This window comes from Oncorhynchus mykiss, chromosome 5 (genome assembly GCF_057628025.1).
Source record: "Oncorhynchus mykiss isolate SJ-2025 chromosome 5, ASM5762802v1, whole genome shotgun sequence".
Classification (NCBI taxonomy): Eukaryota; Metazoa; Chordata; class Actinopteri; order Salmoniformes; family Salmonidae; genus Oncorhynchus; species Oncorhynchus mykiss.
Genome location: NC_143026.1, coordinates 10490823 through 10512343, shown reverse-complemented (window position 1 = coordinate 10512343; position 21521 = coordinate 10490823). Strand labels below are relative to the sequence as shown.

At 45.0% G+C, this 21521-nt stretch overlaps 1 protein-coding gene across 2 annotated transcripts in view; it reads left to right on the top strand.

Moving 5' to 3' along the window:
- Window positions 1-14369: 14369 nt before the first annotated feature.
- map3k1 (mitogen-activated protein kinase kinase kinase 1, E3 ubiquitin protein ligase) overlaps window positions 14370-21521 on the top strand; it is a 52776-nt gene continuing 45624 nt past the window's right edge. For both annotated transcript variants that reach the window (XM_021601624.3, XM_021601623.3), the window contains exon 1: window positions 14370-14981. In XM_021601624.3, coding sequence (XP_021457299.1) covers window positions 14488-14981 — 494 coding nt within the window. In that variant the 5' untranslated portion in view covers window positions 14370-14487. The remainder of the gene's footprint in view (window positions 14982-21521) is intronic.

The window sequence follows — 21521 nt, the reverse complement described above, 5'->3', positions numbered from 1 at the left end:
AAGAAAAATAAGAGTTAAGAAAAAGATTTACTAAATAAACTGAAGTAAAAAATAAAAGAGCTACAATAAAACAACAATAATGAGGCTGTGTGCTCCTTGTTATAAACTGGGTGGTTCGAGCCCTGAATGCTGATTGGCTGAAAGCCGTTGTATATCAGACCGTATACCATGGGTATGACAAAGCATGTATTTTTACTGCTCTAATTACACTGGTAACCAGTTTATAATAGCAATAAGGCACCTCTGGGGTTTGTGGTATATTGCCAATATACCATGGCTAAGGGCTGTGTCCTAGCACTCTGCATTGCTTCGTGCATAAGAGCAGCCCTTAGCCGTAGTATATTGACCACACCCCCTTGCTTAATTGTCTTAATTGTACTGAGTGTGATTTAGTGTTTTCTTCACATCTGCCGCTGTCACTTCTTAAGCAATGACAGGCAGAGACATTTAACATTTGAGATGAAATGCGGGGGCTTGGAGAGGGTGAAAAAGGTAGTGTCCAATGACCTACAGAAGAGTCTTCCTGGAAGTGAAAGTGCCAGGGAGAGTAATGTGATCTGATATCTGAGTCTTCCCAACAGGGGTTCACGTTTGGAAATAGGCAAAGACAATTTAAAGATGCCTCAAACACACGCAAAGACACACAAAGACACATTGAAGACAAGCAAAGACACTTTAAAGACACACAAAGACACATTAAAGACAGGCAAACACACACAAAGACATGCAAAGACACCTTAAAGACAGGCAAAGACACACAAAGACAGGCAAAAACATGCAAAGACACTCAAAGTGAAATACAGCCATGGGTGTTTGTGTTGTCATAACGTGGGGATCATGTGACTAGGCTTACACATGGACAGACTGTGGACTGCTCTGGATCAGGGTTCAAAATCTTTCATAAACTTTTGAGTGTTTGCTAGAGCCTACCTGATGGGTGGTGTTTGTACTTTTGGAACCCTTCTATTGGTTTCATTGCGCCAGGGAAGCTCAATCAAGAGCATCTAAAGTACTTAGAAGACATCAAAAACTATTTGAGCCGATGTGTCTTTTGGACACAGCCAGACTTCCTGGATAGAACGGGCCCATGTAGCCTCTTGAGATGTGTGTGTGTGTGGGGGGGAGGGGGGTGTCACAGGGATTTTGGACACAGCCAGACTTCCTGGATAGAACGGGCCCATGTTATGACTTGAGCGGGGGGGGGGGGGTCCCAGTGATTTTGGACACAGCCCGACTTCCTGGATAGATATGGGCCCATGCCCTCCAATCCAACACCAGACGAAGATCAGAGCGTTCCTAGCACCATTAACTTGATTACCAGATCATAATACACCAGGCTTGGCATGGGATTTCATGTTACAGGGACGACAAAAAATAGCCAATGAAATATGATCATTTGATCCCGTTAACATGCAGAGAGTGCCCTGTCTCCATAGGGCTTAGTGTTAGCCTTGAAAAGGAGCGTGGCCAAGGGGGGCTTGGCAGAGAGACAGAGAGGCAGGGATAGAGAGCCGAAGTGGGCGAGGGAGGCTCGGCAGAGAGAGAGGCAGGGATAGAGCGCTGAAGTGGCCGAGGGAGGCTCGGCAGAGAGGGAGGCAGGGATACAGAGCTGAAGTGGCAGAGGGAGGCTCGGCAGAGAGAGAGGCAGGGATAGAGCGCTGAAGTGGCCGAGGGAGGCTCGGCAGAGAGGGAGGCAGGGATAGAGAGCCGAAGTGGCCGAGAGAGGCTCGGCAGAGAGAGAGGCAGGGATAGAGCGCTGAAGTGGCCGAGGGAGGCTCGGCAGAGAGGGAGGCAGGGATAGAGAGCCGAAGTGGCCGAGAGAGGCTCGGCAGAGAGGGAGGCAGGGATAGAGAGCCGAAGTGGCCGAGGGAGGCTCGGCAGAGAGAGAGGCAGGGATAGAGCGCTGAAGTGGCCGAGGGAGGCTCGGCAGAGAGGGAGGCAGGGATAGAGAGCCGAAGTGGCCGAGGGAGGCTCGGCAGAGAGGGAGGCAGGGATAGAGAGCCGAAGTGGCCGAGGGAGGCTCGGCAGAGAGAGAGGCAGGGATAGAGCGCTGAAGTCGCTGAGGGAAGCTCGGCAGAGAGCTCGGCAGAGACAGAGAGCTGAAGCTCTTGCCACACATCAGGGGATCCTTTTCACAAAAGATAACCTTTGATTGCGGATGACATTTAGCAATTATACACACATGAAGTTGTGATGAATGTCTGTTTGATTTGTCACTGACACCGACACATAGACCAGTTGACGGGCTTCCCCCTCGAGGATTGACACAGCTAACCAGTGCCACTGTGTGAACACACATTCTGGAGCTTTCCAAAGGGTTTCATATCAAGCTGCACAGCAGTGGAGTAGGATAGTGTAGGGGTGGAAATTACACATTCTTGAGGACATGAAACCTTGAGCTTCAGAATGCCTCTGTTTGAAGAACGTATGCACCTACCAGGCTCCAAAAGTAGTGGGTGGGGCATTGGGGGGGCTAGGGTCCCACAAACAAAAGCTATTCCCACACTCCCCACCCCAACTGAATCTGACAGATTCTGGGCCGGGGTCCCAAACCCGGTCGGACAGATGCCGCATCCGCATGCAAGAGCTTAATACGCCCAGCGTGAGTTGTTCCTTGGGACAGAATAATTGGGATTTGGATTTTATGGGGAATCAGTGCATAGTTGAACATGACCAAGAAGCATTCATCAAGAGGCCATCACGCAAATTGAGTGCATTTGACACACAGAGGTTAAAGACATTTGTGTGGTTGTCAGGCCAGCGCACTAGTGTGAAATCAATGCCAAATCACATGGAATGAGTGGCATGTCTTTAGGGAAAAGCCGTTGCTAAACACAATGAAAATGGTGAAACATTTTTTGGGACATTGGCATGGGTTTGGTGTTTCTCAGAGAAGGACGATGACGGGGTGTCGGCTGTTGCACGGTATAGAACTTCAATTACTTTCTGAACCCCAAATAAACCTCAATGTTGAGGCTTGTCACCAGAGAAAGGAGGAGAAATGTATCATGAAGCTATAAAGAATTTTCTGATGATGTACAATGCGTGACACAATGTCTGCAAAATGTATATAGCTACTGCGCTAAAAGCATTTTCCCACCAAAAACCAATGTACACCAAAGTAGCTGCAGCATTTTTTACATTTCAGGCTGGGAGTAGACAGACCTACATTGATTTTCATTGGTTTTCGGCTAGAAATACAAATATTTTGAGTTGGTGACAGCTTAGATAATAGATAAACAAACTCAAAGTGTGGAGATTGCAATCTCTATTTTTCCATAGACTGTGTTCAAGCTAAGGAAACATTCAAAATGTATTTTGAAATTTGGGTGAACTATCCCTTTAAATAAATTATTATCTGCGTTGAATCTTGATTGGTCTAAATTCGTTCAGTCATACTGTGTGTAGTGTAAACACAAATGTCACTTGACAGTTGTGCAATTGACCTTTTATGAACATGTTCCTAAACTTTAATGTTTGATGGTATATTTGTTACAGGAAACAAACCTGACAAAGGAAGGTAGAGAATGCAGGATCTCATAAACAGTCCCACAAACGTTCCGACTGTATGCCAGCTATGTGGTAGTAGTGGGGTTTTGCCCCACCTCAGGACAATGTGGTGGCGTTCATTAGTCACCAAATGGAAGAAAGTGTAAAATAGACAAGGACTGCCTGGATTTGCAATGTCTGTGTTCCACTGCAAATCAAATTTGATCAAATCTCACTTGTCACATGCGCCGAATACAACAGGTGTAGACCTTGAAGTGAAATGCTTACTTACAAGCCCTTGCAGTTTTTAGAAAAATAAGTGTTAAGTAAAAAATAATCATTAATTAAAGAGGAGCAGTAAAATAACAGTAGCGAGGCTATATACAGGGGGTACCGGTACAGAGTCAATGTGGAAACTATATACAGGGGGCACCGATACAGAGTCAATGTGGAGGCTATATACAGGGGGTACCGATACAGAGTCAATGTGGAGACTATATACAGGGGTACCGGTACAGAGTCAATGTGGAGACTATATACAGGGGGTACCGATACAGAGTCAATGTGGAGACTATATACAGGGGGTACCGATACAGAGTCAATGTGGAGACTATATACAGGGGGTACCGGTACAGAGTCAATGTGGAAACTATATACAGGGGGCACCGATACAGAGTCAATGTGGAGGCTATATACAGGGGGTACCGATACAGAGTCAATGTGGAGACTATATACAGGGGGTACCGGTACAGAGTCAATGTGGAGGCTATATACAGGGGGTACCGGTACAGAGTCAATGTGGAGGCTATATACAGGGGGTACCGGTACAGAGTCAATGTGGAGGCTATATACAGGGGGTACCGGTACAGAGTCAATGTGGAGGCTATATACAGGGGGTACCGATACAGAGTCAATGTGGAGACTATATACAGGGGGTACCGATACAGAGTCAATGTGGAGACTATATACAGGGGGTACCGATACAGAGTCAATGTGGAGACCATATACAGGGGGTACCGATACAGAGTCAATGTGGAGGCTATATACAGGGGGTACCGATACAGAGTCAATGTGGATACTATATACAGGGGGTACCGATACAGAGTCAATGTGGAGACTATATACAGGGGGTACCGATACAGAGTCAATGTGGAGGCTATATACAGGGGTACCGGTACAGAGTCAATGTGGAGACTATATACAGGGGGTACCGATACAGAGTCAATGTGGAGGCTATAAACAGGGGGTACTGATACAGAGTCAATGTGGAGACTATATACAGGGGGTACTGATACAGAGTCAATGTGGAGGCTATATACAGGGGGTACCGATACAGAGTCAATGTGGAGACTATATACAGGGGGTACCGATACAGAGTCAATGTGGAGACTATATACAGGGGGTACCGGTACAGAGTCAATGTGTGGGGGCACTGGTTAGTCGAGGAAATTGAGGTGACATGTACATGTAGGTAGAGTTAAAATGACCATGCGTAGATAATAAACAAAGAGTTGCAGCAGCGTAAAAGAGGGGCCTGGGCAGATGGCCATTTGATTAGCTGTTCAGGAGTCTTATGGCTTGGGGGTAGAAGCTGTTAAGAAGCCTTTTGGACCTAGACTTGGTGCTCCAGTACCGCTTGCCATGTGGTAGTAGAGAAAACAGTCTATGACTAAGGTGGATGGAGTCTTTGACCATTTTTAGGGCCTTCCTCTGACACCGCCTGGTATAGAGGTACTGGCAGGAAGCTTAGCCCCAGTTAAGTACTGGGCCATATGCACTACCCTCTGTAGTGCCTTGCAGTCGGAGGCCGAGCAGTTGCCATTCTAGGCAGTGATGCTCTCGATGGTGCAGCTGTAGAACTTTTTGAGGATCTGATGACCCATGACAAATCTTTTCAGTCTCCTGAGGGGGAATAGGTTTTGTCGTGCTCTCTTCACGACTGTCTTAGTGTGTTTGGACCATGATAGTGTGTTGGTGATGTGGACAACAAGGAACTTGAAGCTCTCAACCTGCTCCACTACAGCCTTGTCGATGAGAATGGGGGCATGCTCGGTCCTCCTTTTCCTGTAATCCATAATGATCTCCTTTGTCTTGATCATGTTGAGGGAGAGGTTGTTATCCAGGCACCTCACGGCCAGGTCTCTGACCTCCTCCCTATATGCTGTCTCATCGTTGTCGGTGATCAGGCCTACCACTGCTGTGTCGTCTGCAAACTTAATGATGGTGTTGGAGTCGTGCCTGGCCATGCAGTCATGGGTGAACAGGGAGTACAGGAGGGGACTGAGCATGCACCCCTGAGAGGCCCTGTGTTGAGGATCAGGGTAGCAGATGTATTGTTACCTACCATCACCACATGGGGGTGGCCCATCGGGAAGTCCAGTATCCAGTTGCAGAGGTAGGTGTTTAGTCCCAGGGTCCTTAGCTTAGTGATGAATGCTGACCTGTAGTCAGTGAATAGCATTCTCACGTAGCTGGGAAAGGGCAGTGTGGTGTGCATTAGAGATTACATCATCTGTGGATCTATTGGGGTTGTATGCAAATTGGAGTGGGTCTAGGGTTTCTGGGATAATGGTGTTGATGTGAGCCATGACCAGCCTTTCAAAGCACTTCATGGCTACAGACGTTAGTGCTACGGGTCGGTAGTAATTTAAGCAGGTTACCTTAGTGTTCTTGGGCACAGGGACTATGGTGGTCTGCTTAAAACATGTTGGTATTACAGACTCAATCAGGGACATGTTGAGAATGTCAGTGAAGACACCTGCCAGTTGGTCAGCGCATGCTCGGAGTACATGTCCTGGTAATCCGTCTGGCCCTGCGGCCTTGTGAATGTTGACCTGTTTAAAGGTCTTACTCACATCGGCTAGGGTGAGCGTGGTCACACAGTCATCCGGAACAGCTGATGCTCTCATGCATGCTTCAGTGTTGCTTGCCTCGAAGCGAGCATAGAAGTAATTTAGCTCGTCTGATAGGCTTGTGTCATTGGGCAGTTTGTGGCTTTGCTTCCCTTTGTCGTCTGTAATAGTTTGCAAGCCCTGCCGTATCCGACGAGCGTCGGAGCCGGTGTAGAACGATTCAGTCTGAGTCCTGTATTGACGCTTTGCCTGTTTGATGGTTCGTCGGAGGGCATAGTGGGATTTCTTATAAGCGCCCGGGTTAGAGTCCCGCTCCTTGAAAGCGGCAGCTGTACTCTTTAGCTCAGTGTGGATGTTACCTGTAATCCATGGCTTCTGGTTGGGGTATGTACGTACAGTCACTGTGGGGACGACATCGTCGATGCACTTATTGATGAAGCCAGTGGCTGATGTGGTGTAATCCTCAATGCCCTCAGAAGTATCCCGGAACATATTCCAGTCTGTGCTAGCAAAACCTTCCTTCCTGTAGCTTAGCATCTGCTTCATCTGACCACTACTTCAACTGACCACTTTTGCTTGTAAGCAGGAATCAGGAGGATAGTAATACCCAACCGTTATTAATACCCAACCGTAGTGAGAAAGGTAATTGTGAGGTATTTCACAGGTTTTACAAATGTCCAGGGCTTGGTTTCTCAAAAGCAGTTTAAGGGTAAATTCGTCATTAGAACCATAGGATCCGATATGGCTCTAAAATGAGCGTAGCCTTAAGATGCTTTTTCTTGAGTTTGTACTTCAGACTAGAAAAGCCTTTGTCATTTGAGGGTTGTTGTTAGTAATTGTCTGAGGGTACAGTTTTACAGTTACTCTTTAAATCAAATCTGACAATATAATGGTAAACATCAAAATTACATCTATAGAAAAGTTAGCGGTCATACGCACATCCTTAATTAGGTGCTGGTGAAAAATAGGGTTAGGGTTGTAGAGAATCGAAGGACCATGAATGTAATAAGAAACCTTAGGTGCTGGCTAAAGGCTGGTAGCAACCACTACAGAATGTCTGCTCAGAAGAAGGATGAGGCGGTTGTCCAGATTACGGGGAGTTTAATGGAAGAAGACGTCCACATTCACACATCACACACACATCTGACCACTCACGGTTCAGATAACTGAGAGTCATGCCCAGTGAGAACTGACATTAACTATGGTTCAGAAAAGAAAGAAGAGAAAGAAAACTATAGCACTGCTATATTATGAATGACATGGCTGTATAAACTAGCACAGGTAAGTATATAACAGCAAGGGCTATATACTACAGCAGGTATGTAAAAGGCCTAGTCACATGGTATCATGTTTCAGGTAAGACCCAAAAGCAGACTGTTTTGAAGTAACAATGCATATTACAGCAACAGGGGCAGGCAAATGACAGGTCAAGGCAGGCAGGGGTCGATAATCCAGAGTAGTGGGGCAAAGGTACAAGACGACAGGCAGACTCAGGTCAGACAGAGGTTGGTAATCCAGAGTAGTGGGGCAAAGGTACAGGACGTCAGGCAGGCAGGCTCCGGGTCAGGGTGGGCAGAAAAGGTCAGAACTGAGAAAAACAGGAAGAATCAATAGACAGGAACAGAGGGAAAAGCGCTGGTAGGCTTGACAAAACAAAACCAACTGGCAACAGACAAACAGAGAACACAGGTATAAGTACTCAGGGGATAATGGAGATAATGGGTGACAGCTGGAGGGGGATGGAGACAAGGACAGGCGAAACAGATCAGGGCGTGACACATGGCAATAGACTGAACAGCCTACTGGACTTCTAAACCTGAAACTCTGGCAAATGTGCTCAAATAAACATTACAGTAATGTTAAAATGTATACATAATATAATTACAATGAGTATGAGTGATATATATATATATACATATATATATATATAGAGAGAGAGAGAGAGAATAGAAAACAGCCTAGCACCATAAATGAGCAATGCTTAGAATATGGTAATCGCTAACAGTCATTCTAAAATGCTCATGCATTCCAATGCAAAATGCTAACGGTACTGCTAACGCTAGTCGGAGCGCGAGCTAGCTAACAAGCTATAAAATAAGCCACAAAACTTAGCTCCACTTAACATGACAGAGATCTCAAAGCACTTACGTTTAGATGCACGCACAATTAAACATGAGACATACAGGGATTCAGTCCACAGGAGGAAAAGTTCAGCAGGAGGGAAAACTGTGGAAGTGTCATGCCCTGACCTTAGAGAGCCTTTTTATGTATCTATTTGGTTTGGTCAGGGTGTTATTTGGGGTGGGCATTCTATGTTTTGTTTTCTATGATTTAGTGTTTCTATGTTTTGGCCGGGTATGGTTCTCAGTCAGGGACAGCTGTCTAAATCAAATCAAATCAAATCAAATGTATTTATATAACCCTTAGTACATCAGCTGATATCTCAAAGTGCTCTACAGAAACCCAGCCTAAAACCCCAAACAGCAAGCAATGCAGGTGTAGAAGCACGGTGGCTAGGAAAAACTCTATAGAAAGGCCAAAACCTAGGAAGAAACCTAGAGAGGAACCAGGCTATGTGGGGTGGCCAGTCCTCTTCTGGCTGTGCCGGGTGGAGATTATAACAGAACATGGCCAAGATGTTCAAATGTTCATAAATGACCAGCATGGTCAAATAATAATAATCACAGGCAGAACAGTTGAAACTGGAGCAGCAGCACGGCCAGGTGGACTGGGGACAGCAAGGAGTCATCATGTCAGGTAGTCCTGAGGCATGGTCTGAGGGCTCAGGTCCTCCGAGAGAGAGAAAGAAAGAGAGAAGGAGAGAATTAGAGAGAGCATACTTAAATTCACACAGGACACCGGATAGGACAGGAGAAGTACTCCAGATATAACAAACTGACCCTAGCCCCCCGACACATAAACTACTGCAGCATAAATACTGGAGGCTGAGACAGGAGGGGTCAGGAGACACTGTGGCCCCATCTGATGATGGGACAGGGCCAAACAGGAAGGATATAACCCCACCCACTTTGCCAAAGCACAGCCTCCACACCACTAGAGGTATATCTTCAACCACCAACTTACCATCCTGAGACAAGGCCAAGTATAGCCCACAAAGATCTCCGCCACTTCACAACCCAAGGGGGGGGGGGGGGGCGCCAACTCAGACAGGAAGATCACATCAGTGACTCAACCCACTCAAGTGACGCACCCCTCCTAGGGACGGTATGAAAGAGCCCTAGTAAGCCAGTGACTCAGCCCCTGTAATAGGGTTAGAGACAGAGAATCCCAGTGGAAAGAGGGGAACCGACCAGGCAGTTGTCTCTGATCGGGAACCATAATTAGGTAGCCCTTTTTCCCTCCTTTCGTTGTGGGTAGTTAACTTTGTTTGTGGCACTAATACCCTGTAAGCGTCACGGTTGTTTTTTTGTTTGTTGTTTTGTTGCCGACATTTTGAAATAAAAAGGAAAATGTACGCTCACCATGCTGCACCTTGGTCTTCTTTCAGCAACGGCCGTGACAGAACTACCCACCACCAAAGGACCAAGCAGCGTGGTAAAGAGGACTCCTGGACATGGGAGGAGATCCTGGACGGAAAGGGACCCTGTACGCAGTCCGGGGAGTATCGCCGTCCGAGGGAGGAGATGGTGGCAGCTAAGGCGGAGGGGCGGCGATATGAGGAGGCAAGTCAGCGAAGCAGGCACGAGAGGCAGCCCCGCAAAAATTTTTTTTTTGGGGGGGGCACACAGGGAGATTGGCATAGTCGGAGGTTAGACCTGAGCCAACTCCCTGTGCTTACCGTGGGGAGCATGTGACGGGTCAGGCACTGTGTTATGGGGTGATGCGCACGGTGTCTCGAGTGAGCATTCACAGGCCGGTGTGCTCTGTGCCAACATCCCGCATTTGCCGGGTGGAAGTGGGCATCCAGCCAGAACAGGTTGTGCCAGCTCTGCGCTCGAAACTGCCAGTGAGCCTTCACGGCCCAGTGTATCCGATGCCCGCCCCACGCACCAGTTCTCCTGTGTGTCTCTCCAGCCCGGTGAGTCCTGTGCCTGCGTCCAGGTAGAAGCCTCCAGTGATGATCCATGGCACGAAGCCTCCAGTGATGATCCATGGCAAGAAGCCTCCAGTGATGATCCATGGCACTAAGCCTCCAGTGATGATCCATGGCACGAAGCCTCCAGTGATGATCCATGGCACGAAGCCTCCAGTGATGATCCATGGCACGAAGCCTCCAGTGATGATCCATGGCACGAAGCCTCCAGTGATGATCCATGGCAAGAAGCCTCCAGTGATGATCCATGGCAAGAAGCCTCCAGTGATGATCCATGGCAAGAAGCCTCCGGTGATGATCCAGGGCACGAAGCCTCCAGTGAGGTGTCATGGCACGAAGCCTCCAACGACGGCCTCCAGTCTGGAGCCTCCAGTGACGGCCTCCAGTCCGGAGCCTCCAGCGAGGGTGCCCAGTCCGGGGCCAGCAGCGAGGGTGCCCCATCCGGGGCCCGCAACGAGGGTGCCCAGTCCGGGGCCTGCAACGAGGGTCCCCGCACCAGAGGTGCCACCAAAGTGCGGTGAGCCAGTGGTGGAGCGGGGTCTGCGTCCCGCACCTGAGCCGCCACTGAGGATAGATGCCCACCCAGACCCTCCCCTATAGGTTCAGGTTTTGCGGCCGGAGTGCGCACCTTTGGGGGAGGGGGGGGGTTACTGTCACGCCTTGACCTTAGAGAGCCTTTTTATGTCTCTATTTGGTTTGGTCAGGGTGTGATATGGGGTGGGCATTCTATGTTTTTTTCCCCAAGATTTTGTCTTTCTATGTTTTGGCTGGGTATGGTTCTCAATAAGGGACAGCTGTCTATCATTGTCTCTGATTGGGAACCATACTTAGGTAGCCCATTTTCCCTCCTTTCGTGGTGGGTAGTTAACTTTGTTTGTGGCACTAATGCCCTGTAAGCTTCACTGTTGTTTTTTGTTGTTTTGTTGACGACATTTTGAAGTAAAAAGGAAAATGTACGCTCACCACGCTGCACCTTGGTCTTCTTCCAGCAGCGGCCGTGACAGGAAGTACTCATCAGGATGGGGAAAGCACGTTTCTGACCACAGAGTGTGCTTTGAAATCAACAACAAAGGGCAGCAAGGGTAGACAGTCACTGAGAGGAATGACGTGAATACATGTGGTCATCCAGATAGGAAGAAATGTAGAACAGAAGGCCTGTCTTTTGGTTTACCTGGCCGCCCCGTCACAAAAGGTGCTTGAGGTCACCAGATTAAGGCGAATGATACTGTGGAGGCCAGTGCAGGCTGTGAAGCAGCACTGGATGAGAGGAGCCAACAAGATGCGGTGGTGGATCCGGTGACGGCTGCCCCCTCTGCCTAGGAACAGGCAACAGTAGTACCTCAATGGTGAAGGCTTTTAAGACCCCCAGGGGAGGAGCAGGAGTCCTATTGACCCCTGGCAAGGTGTCAGCTGAAGACACCCGGACTGAAGACTGCAGAGCCACAGCGGCAGATATCATTACAGTGACCTAAACATCGATATTACGAAATTCATTATTATGTTTCTCATAAACATATAAGTTAAATTGTCATGTTTATTTAGTATGTTCACTGTATAAAGTTCTTAAGAAGTTGAAGCACCTGTTGAATAAATTAAAATAAAGGTAAATGAACACAAATGCATCAAGGTAACCTGCCTAAATTAATATCGCCCCGTAGCACTCACATCATTAATTCTAAGGTATTAACATGGTCCACACAGTTGTGAAAAAGGCATGACAACGCCTAGACTGTTCTCTCTGCTACCACACAACAAGCGGTACAAGTGCACCAGGTCTGGAACCAACAGGACCCTGAAAAGATACACCCCAAGCCATAAGACTGCTACCGCTTACACATAGACTGGTACCCACACACATAACATGCTCACACACACACACACACACACACACACACACACACACACACACACACACACACACACACACACACACACACACACTTTCACACTCACCACATACACTGCTGCCACAGCTCAGTCTATTGTCTATCCTGTTGCCTAGTCACTTTACCCCTACCTACATGTAGATAGCTACCTCAATGACCTCGTACCCCTGCACATCGACACAGTACCGGTACTCCCTGTATATAGCCATGTTACTTTTACTCGTTATTGTTATTCATTATTTATTGTGTATTTATTCCTCATGTGACTATTTATATTTTATATGTTTTCTCTTTAACTCTGCATTGCTGGAAAAGGACCCGTCAGTAAGCATTTCATTGTTAGTCAACACCTGTTGTTTACAAAGCATGTGACAAATAACGTTTCATTTGATTCTACCCTGTCAATGATCAAACGATGACACCTTTGTAAGCCTCAATGACCAAAGCAACCCTGGTATAAATTACCATGAGTGAGGAGGTGTGTGGGCATGTTTCATGTGTTCAGGCCCACGTGAGCAGGACGTGTAGAAGCTACAGGAAGTCTGAGTGGCTATGAATAGCGCTTGGTGATGGATTGAATCCACATTGACAGGAAATTGTTTTCTCCCCAGGGCTCAAAGATCCACTCTGCTCTCTGTTTTTTTAGAAAGAAAATAACCTGCTTGCCCAACTACCGGTTTCTGGGAAAACAAACTTTTTTTTTGCTGAGTTTGCACGCTCAAAATCACAGTCTGAAATGGTCCATATTCAAGAGTTTCTGATTGTTATATCAAGATAGCTCGGCATTGACTTTCATGTTTGTGGAGATAATGTTTTGGGGGGGAATTTTATACAGAATTTTATACAACAGAACACTGAATAAGGAGTACTCATCTATGTGATGTATTTGACACCAATCGCTGAATACCATGCACTACAGGTCATAATAGCACATACTATTCATACATAAAATCATTTGGTGTAACCTACATGTAATGTACTCTGAATCAAGAAGAACAATCCCTTTATATCAAGAGGAAAACCATATCAACAGTTTCATTTGAGGGCTGATATTTTCAACAATGTACATGACATGAATACAGTGTAGGGAAAAATACTGTATTTCCAAATAAGAATGTACTTCACATGATGTTGGTCTGTGTTGAAGCCTTCAAGCCCAATAGTTATTTGCTGTTAGGATCTTAAACTCAATTGTGCCATTATATAACTTGAATAACAAAAGATAGATTCAGGGGGACATGCAATTTGCAGGTTCACAAAGCTGACACTCTGCCCAGACCAACGGTTGCCCTAGAAAAAGAGGAACACACTGAACTGGTTGGTCATGGCCAGAGATGTCCCTAGTGCTTTGGGACAATCTCTGCAGTTTATACTGATAAGTAAATATCAGAACAGAATACTAATGTATTCAAAAGACAAGTAATTATTTTACTAGTTATACGTTCTGTTTTTTTTTTCATTTATGTAGGCCTTACCATATAACAACAATAAGAATCCTATCCATCTTTATTCAAAGTATTTATGTATTCAATGTAGACTTATGTTTGTTTTGAAATTTCCAGTTAGTAGGCCTAATTTCCCATCCGTTTACAACCTTTACAAGCACGTGTTCATTAAGTGTTTCTTGTTTTCTATTGGTTGAGATTATTGGTGGCCAATAGACATGTGTTGTTACTGCGCCAAATAGCTAATTTTAAATAGAGCTGTGTTGTTTAAACAGGCAGCACAATTCTGATATTTTGCCTAATTTTTGCAATTAGTGCAAAAACGCTCAGAATTGAGTTGCCTGTGTAAATGCAGCATTCTTGTGTCAGTTTTGTGTTGTGTTTCATGTATTTTAACCTGAGTGTTCCCTGGGTGTGTTTTCAGCTACCAATGGTTTGTAGTTATGTATGGTTTAACTTTCTCTGCAGTTTTTTTAAATACATCTAAAATAAAACTAATAACTTTATTCCGATTCATAATTTTAAGCGTTTTGAGGTGGTATCACATGCTGCCTGTAACAGGAGTCACGTATCATTTATTGTCAATCTAATTTTGAGAGATTTGGAACTTGCGTAAAGTTGCGCAAAATACGCCAACTGAAGCGCCTTTTACGGTCGAATGTAAACACCACGGTTCTCTCGCTCCTCCCTCCCGACCATCCCCCAATGCCCTCCACTCCCTCTTCATAGAACCTAATAAGTGATAAACTCCGGGACTGAAAATGGCGACGGCGGGGAGCCGGACCTCGTCGTCGGGAATATACGAGTCGAATAACAGCACAAACGTTGAAAGCTGTCTTCAAGGAAATTCAAGCACCCCTAGTCTTCCAAGCAGTCACGGTAAGGCGAAGAGTAGTACAGGGGAAAACTCACAATGGAGACGTAAAGATCTACGCAAAGTCCGAAGTGTGGATCTGGATAAACCTGAGTCGCTGCTCCTATCTCCTGAGACTGGGACGGCTCCGATATCCGCGCAGCTTCACTTCTTGTCCATTTCCTCGCCTGGTGCGGTCCAGGCTACTTTATTACAGAAAACACCCCACATTCAGCAGAGCAACTCACTAACTGATCACCCTCTCTCGGATAAAACGACTAATAGTTTGTCTACAGCCGCTCAGGAATTGTTGAAAACTTCTTTCAAAAACAGCAGCGACCATCTCAGTCCGGATAATGGTGCAACCGTAACTTCAATAGAAGTTAATACTACACAAAATAGGTAAGCTGTACATACAAGATTGACTCTCACTGCATGGATTGTTTGATAATCGTTATACTTTTTATATTGTTGGTTGGATTCTGTCAGTTGCAGAGTTCTATATTAATTTGTGAGATTTTCGAATCTTGGCGCACGTTTCTATCAGTTTTTGAAACTTGCAATAGCGATTTATGAAATGCAAGTGCGTGTTTACTGTAAGCATTGTTTTTATGACAATAAAACGTTTTTATTGGTTTATAAATAATTAATTAATAATGGTTCTGGGTCTTTTATGTAGGCTTTTTCAAAAGCATATGTCAAAATATCAAAGACAAGAGAATTCAAGGTCGGTAATTGTCCAACTTGTATCAAATTGTAATTGTCACATGCTCCGAATACAACAGGTGTAGTAGACCTTACCGTGAAATGCTTACTTACAAGCTCTCATGTAGAAGGACCATTTGTGTAGGCTATGTGTATTTTGGAAGTAGAGGCTAAAGTGTCTATTTACAGATGTGCCACGGTCAGCAGCACTAGGTTGCACTACCAATAGGTTTTCTGAGAGTAAGACATTTCAATGTCATCACGGTACACACAGAAAAACATAGCTAATGTTTTAACGGAATTGTTTATTATTAAAAAGTTAATTGTGAAAGAAATTCTGTGTGACAACCTTTACAGTAGGTCAAGTGCTTTAAGCAGGTATCCCGTTCTGCTGTTTTTCCATTTATAGAACATCCTTTATGCAGTTCTTCAATTCAAATGAATTTGTCCTGTGTACTGTGATCACACACAGTTCTGTGACGGTTGCTATTAAAAATCAGCCAACTTCTATACATTTCCTTTTGTGAGTAGTGTTTAACAATCAACATCTTAGTGTCCATTATTTTTATTTAACCTTTATTTAACTAGGCAAGTCAGTTAAGAACAAATTTTTATTTACAATGACGGTCTACCGGGAAACAGTGGGTTAACTGCCTTGTTCAGGGGCAGAACGACAGATTTTTACCTTGTCAGCTCAGGGATTCGATCCACCAACCTTCTAACCGCTAGGCTACCTGGTTCATGGTGGGGTGGGTATTCTCCTAAACTAACATGGAATTGTTTTAAGATGGTCATACCATGGATCATTTAGCTATTTGATTTATAATTTTAGGACCCCTGTAAGTGTCAAACAAAATATTTAAAATGCTTTTGATAAAATATTGAATTTGGCCTTTATTGCTATAGCCCATAGAAATGAATTGAATAAAACATTCATAAATGGCAAAACAAGACACTCCTAAGGATTTGAAGTGTCTGTCCTATGTCTAGGAGATATAAGAAAGCTCAGCAAATACTTTTGTTTTTTGGACACTCATTTTTACCACCATCGTGTTCGTGAGAGTCTCCCCTTTCCATAGTGGAGTCATGTTAGTTTGGACGCTACAGACCGAAGATCACATATTGGCGGTACCAACTTCAGACAAGTCCTGTGGGGGTTGTACAGCAGAATGGAGGACACCATTGTGGTGGTCATAGTTAGTAGGCCAAACCATTCAGATGTTAGACATTTTTCGTGATGTCCCCTGGTCTGACAAACAGCGCTGTTAAAACTAGCAGATTTTGATGGAGATTTTTGTATTATGTTAAATTGATTGCTGCACGGGTGCGTCAATAGACTCTTAAGGGTTAATGAGTGACATAGGCGTATTAACAGGCAGCCCAATTCTGATATTTTCAGATCTTTTCACATCAGCTCTTTCTCAGAGCTGAACTGATTGGTCAAAAGACCTATTAGTGAAAAAAATATATCAGACTTGGGCTTCCTTTCTCAACACAGCCATATAACGCAAAGATCAGCCCGGGATGAATGACAGCTTTTTAGAAAGGAAAGATTGTGAGATGAGAATTTGTTGCAACATGAGACATTGGCTTTTGGAACGGTACAGATAATGAAAGATGAATAGGACGTTGAAAGCTAAAGAAATGGATGGAAAGAGAGCTGGATCCCATTGTGGTGTTTCTTGTCCGGGATAATGGGCTAAGGCAAACCATCAGTATCCCCTCACCGCACAAAGGTAAAATTCCAACAAACTCAACTCCACTGTTGGACCTCAGAGGCCCAAGCCCTTTTCTGCACACAATAGTTTCCCGGTTGAACTTTAGTCCTCTCTCTACTGATCCTTGGGCCAATGAAATATAGAGACAATAATGAATGTTAAGTATATATTATACCCTTTTTTTTTCATTTAGTAGAGCAAGACATCACAAGCCAAACCCATAATTGGCATGTTTTATTTAGTGAGGCATCATTGTGTCAATAGCTTGCAGGAACTTGCACTACAGAAAGCATAGCAGTAAACACAATCCCATATCAGATATTTTATTACACTTCAAAGCTGAAGAAGTTGAGGGAAATATCTTCGTCATGGGTTTGTCAGAGTTTGCATAGATATGCACTACATGACCAAAAGTGTGTGGACATCTGCTCATCGAACATCTTATTACGAAATCATGGGCATTAAAATGGAGTTGGTTCCCCATTGCTGTTATAACAGCCTCCACTCCTCTGGGAAGGCTTTCCACTAGATGTTGGAACATTGCTGTGGGGACTTGCTTCCTTTCAGCCACAAGAGCATTTGTGAGTTTGGGCACTGATGTTGGGTGATTAGGCCTGGCTCACAGTCAGCGTTCCAATTCATCCCAAAGGTGTTCGATGGGCTCTGTGCAGGACAGTCAAGTTCTTCCACACCGATCTCGACAAACCATTTCTGTATGGACCTCGCTTTGTGCACAGGAGCATTGTCATGCTGAAACAGGAAAGGGAGTTCCCCAAACTGTTGCCATAAAGTTGGAAGCACAGAATCGCCTAGAATGTCATTGTATGCGGTAGCGTTCAGATTTCCCTCCACTGGAACTAAGGGGCCTGGCCCGAACAATGGAAAAACAGCCCCAGACCAATATTCCTCATCCACCAAACTTTACACTTGGCACAATGCATTGCGGAAAGTAGCGTTCTCTTGGCATCTGCCAAACCCAGATTAGTCTGTCGAACTCGGCAATGGAAACCAATTTCAAGAAGCTCCTGATGAACAGTTATTGTGCTGACTTTGCTTCCAGAGGCAGTTTGGAACTCGGTAGTGAGTGTTGCAACTGGGCGTCCCGTTCTGTGAGCTTGTGTGGCCTACTGCTTTGCGGCTGAGCCGTTGTTGCTCCTAGACCCTTCCACTTCACATGCTCCTAGACCCTTCCACTTCACAATAACAGCGCTTACAGTTTACCGAGGCAGCTCTAGCAGGGCAGAAATTTGACTAACTGACTTGCTGGAAAGGTGCCATCCTATGATGGTGACACGTTGAAAGTCACTGAGCTCTTCAGTAAGGCCATTATACTGCCAGTGTTTGTCGATAGAGATTGCATAGATGTGTGCTCGAATTGTATACACCTGTCAGCAACGGGTGTGGCTGAATCCACTAATTTGAAGGGGTGTTCACATACTTTTGTGTATATAGTGTAGTTTCAATATTATACATAATTAGGCTAATGCTCAGGCAAATGCCTTCAGGCTTCCACATCCTATTGAAATGCTCTAGCTGGACATGTGTGCTTTCAAGGACGGCTGGTGTGTTGTACTCCACCCCAGCACTCACATATTGTAGAATCTACATCGTGATTTTGAGTCAGATAAAGCGAAACGCCTCGGTTTGCGTCTGCAAACTGAATCACTCACTGACATGTTGCCTCAGGTATATCAAAGAGTGTCGTGGAGCTATTCGTAGCTGTTTTGTCCTCCCTGAACAACCCTTGCTGGTAGAAGATGAGCCATCCGACAGGTGTTGCCGACGTTTCAAAAAGCAGGTGTGTTAAGTCAGAACCTCGTTGACTACTCGTAAACTACAGTTGTCTTACTGATGAGAGATCAAAAGAGAATTTAGTCAAACGTCTCTTTCTCCTCTGGCTGACACAGTTTCTTAGGATGTAAATAATTCAGAGGCCTGGATTGCTTCTTCCCTTGCTGTCTACAGTGACGGTTACACATTAAGGTCAGGTGTTTCTTTGGAGTCTATTCATATGTTTCACACTAACTACAGGGAAGACTCGATTGGGCACACTGAATGTCTCATGTCTCGCAAGGTCCCTTATTTAAAGATGCACTATGCAGAAATCGCTCCGCCATTTCCTGGTTGCAAAAATTCTAATAGTTCACTTAATTTCAAGTTTGTGACAGAACCAAGCAATATTTAGTGTAGAGAATCATTGTGCCATCTAAACCACTGTGAAGTATATTTTCCATAAACAAAACTATTGTTTTCAGCTATTTTAAGCTGGTGTACAAGAAGCAAAAACCAAATTTTAACAACCGAAGCATAGAAATAGTGCACATAGAACATATCTACCGCTTCTTAGACTTGCTTTCAATGAGACTGAATGATCTATAACTCACATTTCTATGTGAGTTTTGGTCGGGTCACCCAAAAAGTTCCATATTGCAGCTTTAATTCATAGAGGTCTAATCAAAGTTAGTATTTGAGGGAGATGATGTAATGGTAGGTACGATACATTATGTGGCCGACCTTTTTTGGAGAAGTTTCATGGCTTCACCATGTATGTTGATTTATTTATCCAGTTGGTGCCCTACATATCCTGTCTACATTTTGAGGTTGAGGTCTAATGGAAGAGAGACTCTATCACTTGCACTGCCTCGGGCCAGAACATCCCCCAACCACGTCCTCAACCGGTCACTCAAACAAGAAAAGCTGCACCTCCAATGGCTTTTCGTCCATATTTTCTCAGCTTGGCCATTTTAAGTTATTGGAGCTCTTGCTTGGCTCTGTGGTATGTTTACAATGAAACTGGACACAATTGACCAGGGCCTTCACCTCAACTGACCAGTTGGCACTTGAAAGGCTGATCGTAGTGGAACCTGACTATTGTGCTTTTTGCTTCTGAAGGACAGAAGTTTCCGTTGGAAAAGAAGAAGCTGGTATGTGGCCAATGGGTGTTCCCTACCCACGGGGTCGCAATTAATTTGTTTGCATTTCCAGCGGATGTGGCAGGAGTTCTGACGTTGTGGTTTACAGTAGACCGACAGTCTGATGCAGGATAAGATATGCCCTCCCCTGGAAAAGTGTATGCCCTACCATCATGTGTCCAAGCACTCTGCGTTGTGTCGTGCATAAGGACTTAAATATACCACCGCTGTCATCCAGTCAGCATTCAGGGCTCGACTAAAGTAGCCTATATCTTGTACTGTGGTTGTCGTTTTGATTTGTGTTTGTACACCTCGTTTAAACTCCTCATAACCTTGGCTGGTAGCTTGTATTCTTAACTGCACAAACCCCTTGCTATTATCGGCAGTCTCATCAGACCAGAGGTAATTTGTGAAGCACACTTCCTTTGGACTACACCCCTTCCAAAAATCACCAAGTAGACATTTCTGGGGGAAAAAAGACAAAATCCCCTCTGCACATTGCTTAGGATCCATAATTGAGAGTTTCCTGAAGTAATTTCATCTCACATTTTATTTAGCTGATGCTGTTCAGGGCTTAGGTTTCAAACACAGCTTGACTCAATTGTCAAGCTGGTGGCGATGTGGAAGATTTCAAGAAATATTTGGGCTTAAGTCATGTTTGTCTTCAGTTGTTTTCAGCCTGGGGGGGGGGCATCAAGTCATTAACGTCTTGTTATCCTGTCATCGTGATAAAATGAGTCATCGTGGCTCCAACACTGGGATGGTCACTGAACAGCTGGGGGGAGCGGCTGTTTTGGAGTCAGATTAGTAGCTGGTTAACATCTGGATGCCCAATGACTCCATGGGTGAAGTAGAGGCAAAGCCTATGAAGAACAAACCCCATGGCCCTTCAAAGAGTATGACCTCACGTCATCTCAAAGACTGTGGGTGTCAGTGAAGTCATATGGAAAAAGGATACCAGCATGGGTGTGATTTCTAGAAAGAGCTGCAAATGTTCACTTCAGACTGTTAACCTATACAGAATGTCAGGTCAATGCTCATCAACCAAAGTTCTAGATAGGGCTGGGATGGTACCAGTGTTGCGATATGTTATCCATGTCAGAAATGAAAACCCGATGCAGATCTAGCTCTTTGGTCCTTTAAAAACCTGCGGTATATAAAATATTGTGTGTTATAGCTTGGAAAACAAATACATGTGACTCAGGATGACAACACAATGATGTTTGTTTCCAACGTCAGGACTGTTTTCCTAAAGAAGTTACATCCGCTTCGTGTTTTGTTTCCTTGCCACAATACTAAGGAGTATGGTGATACTGGTGTCGTCCCGGCGCTAGTTCTAGATCTTCCAAAGTCATGAAACGTCGTGGAGAGTGGTCCTATGGATCAGTTTCTTATCGTATGTTGTTAACGTCAGCTCCTTTTGACATTGACCAGACCAGAGGATCTTCTCTGTACTCGCTTACTGTCCAGTGTTCAATGCAGGGTCGGCAAGTAGCGTTTGAGTGTAAAATGAGGCACTTTACTTCTCGGGATAGTATGGAGTCGAGGGGAGCCACCGATCTCCTCCCACCGAATCACATGACTACTGCTGAGTGCTTTGATCTGGT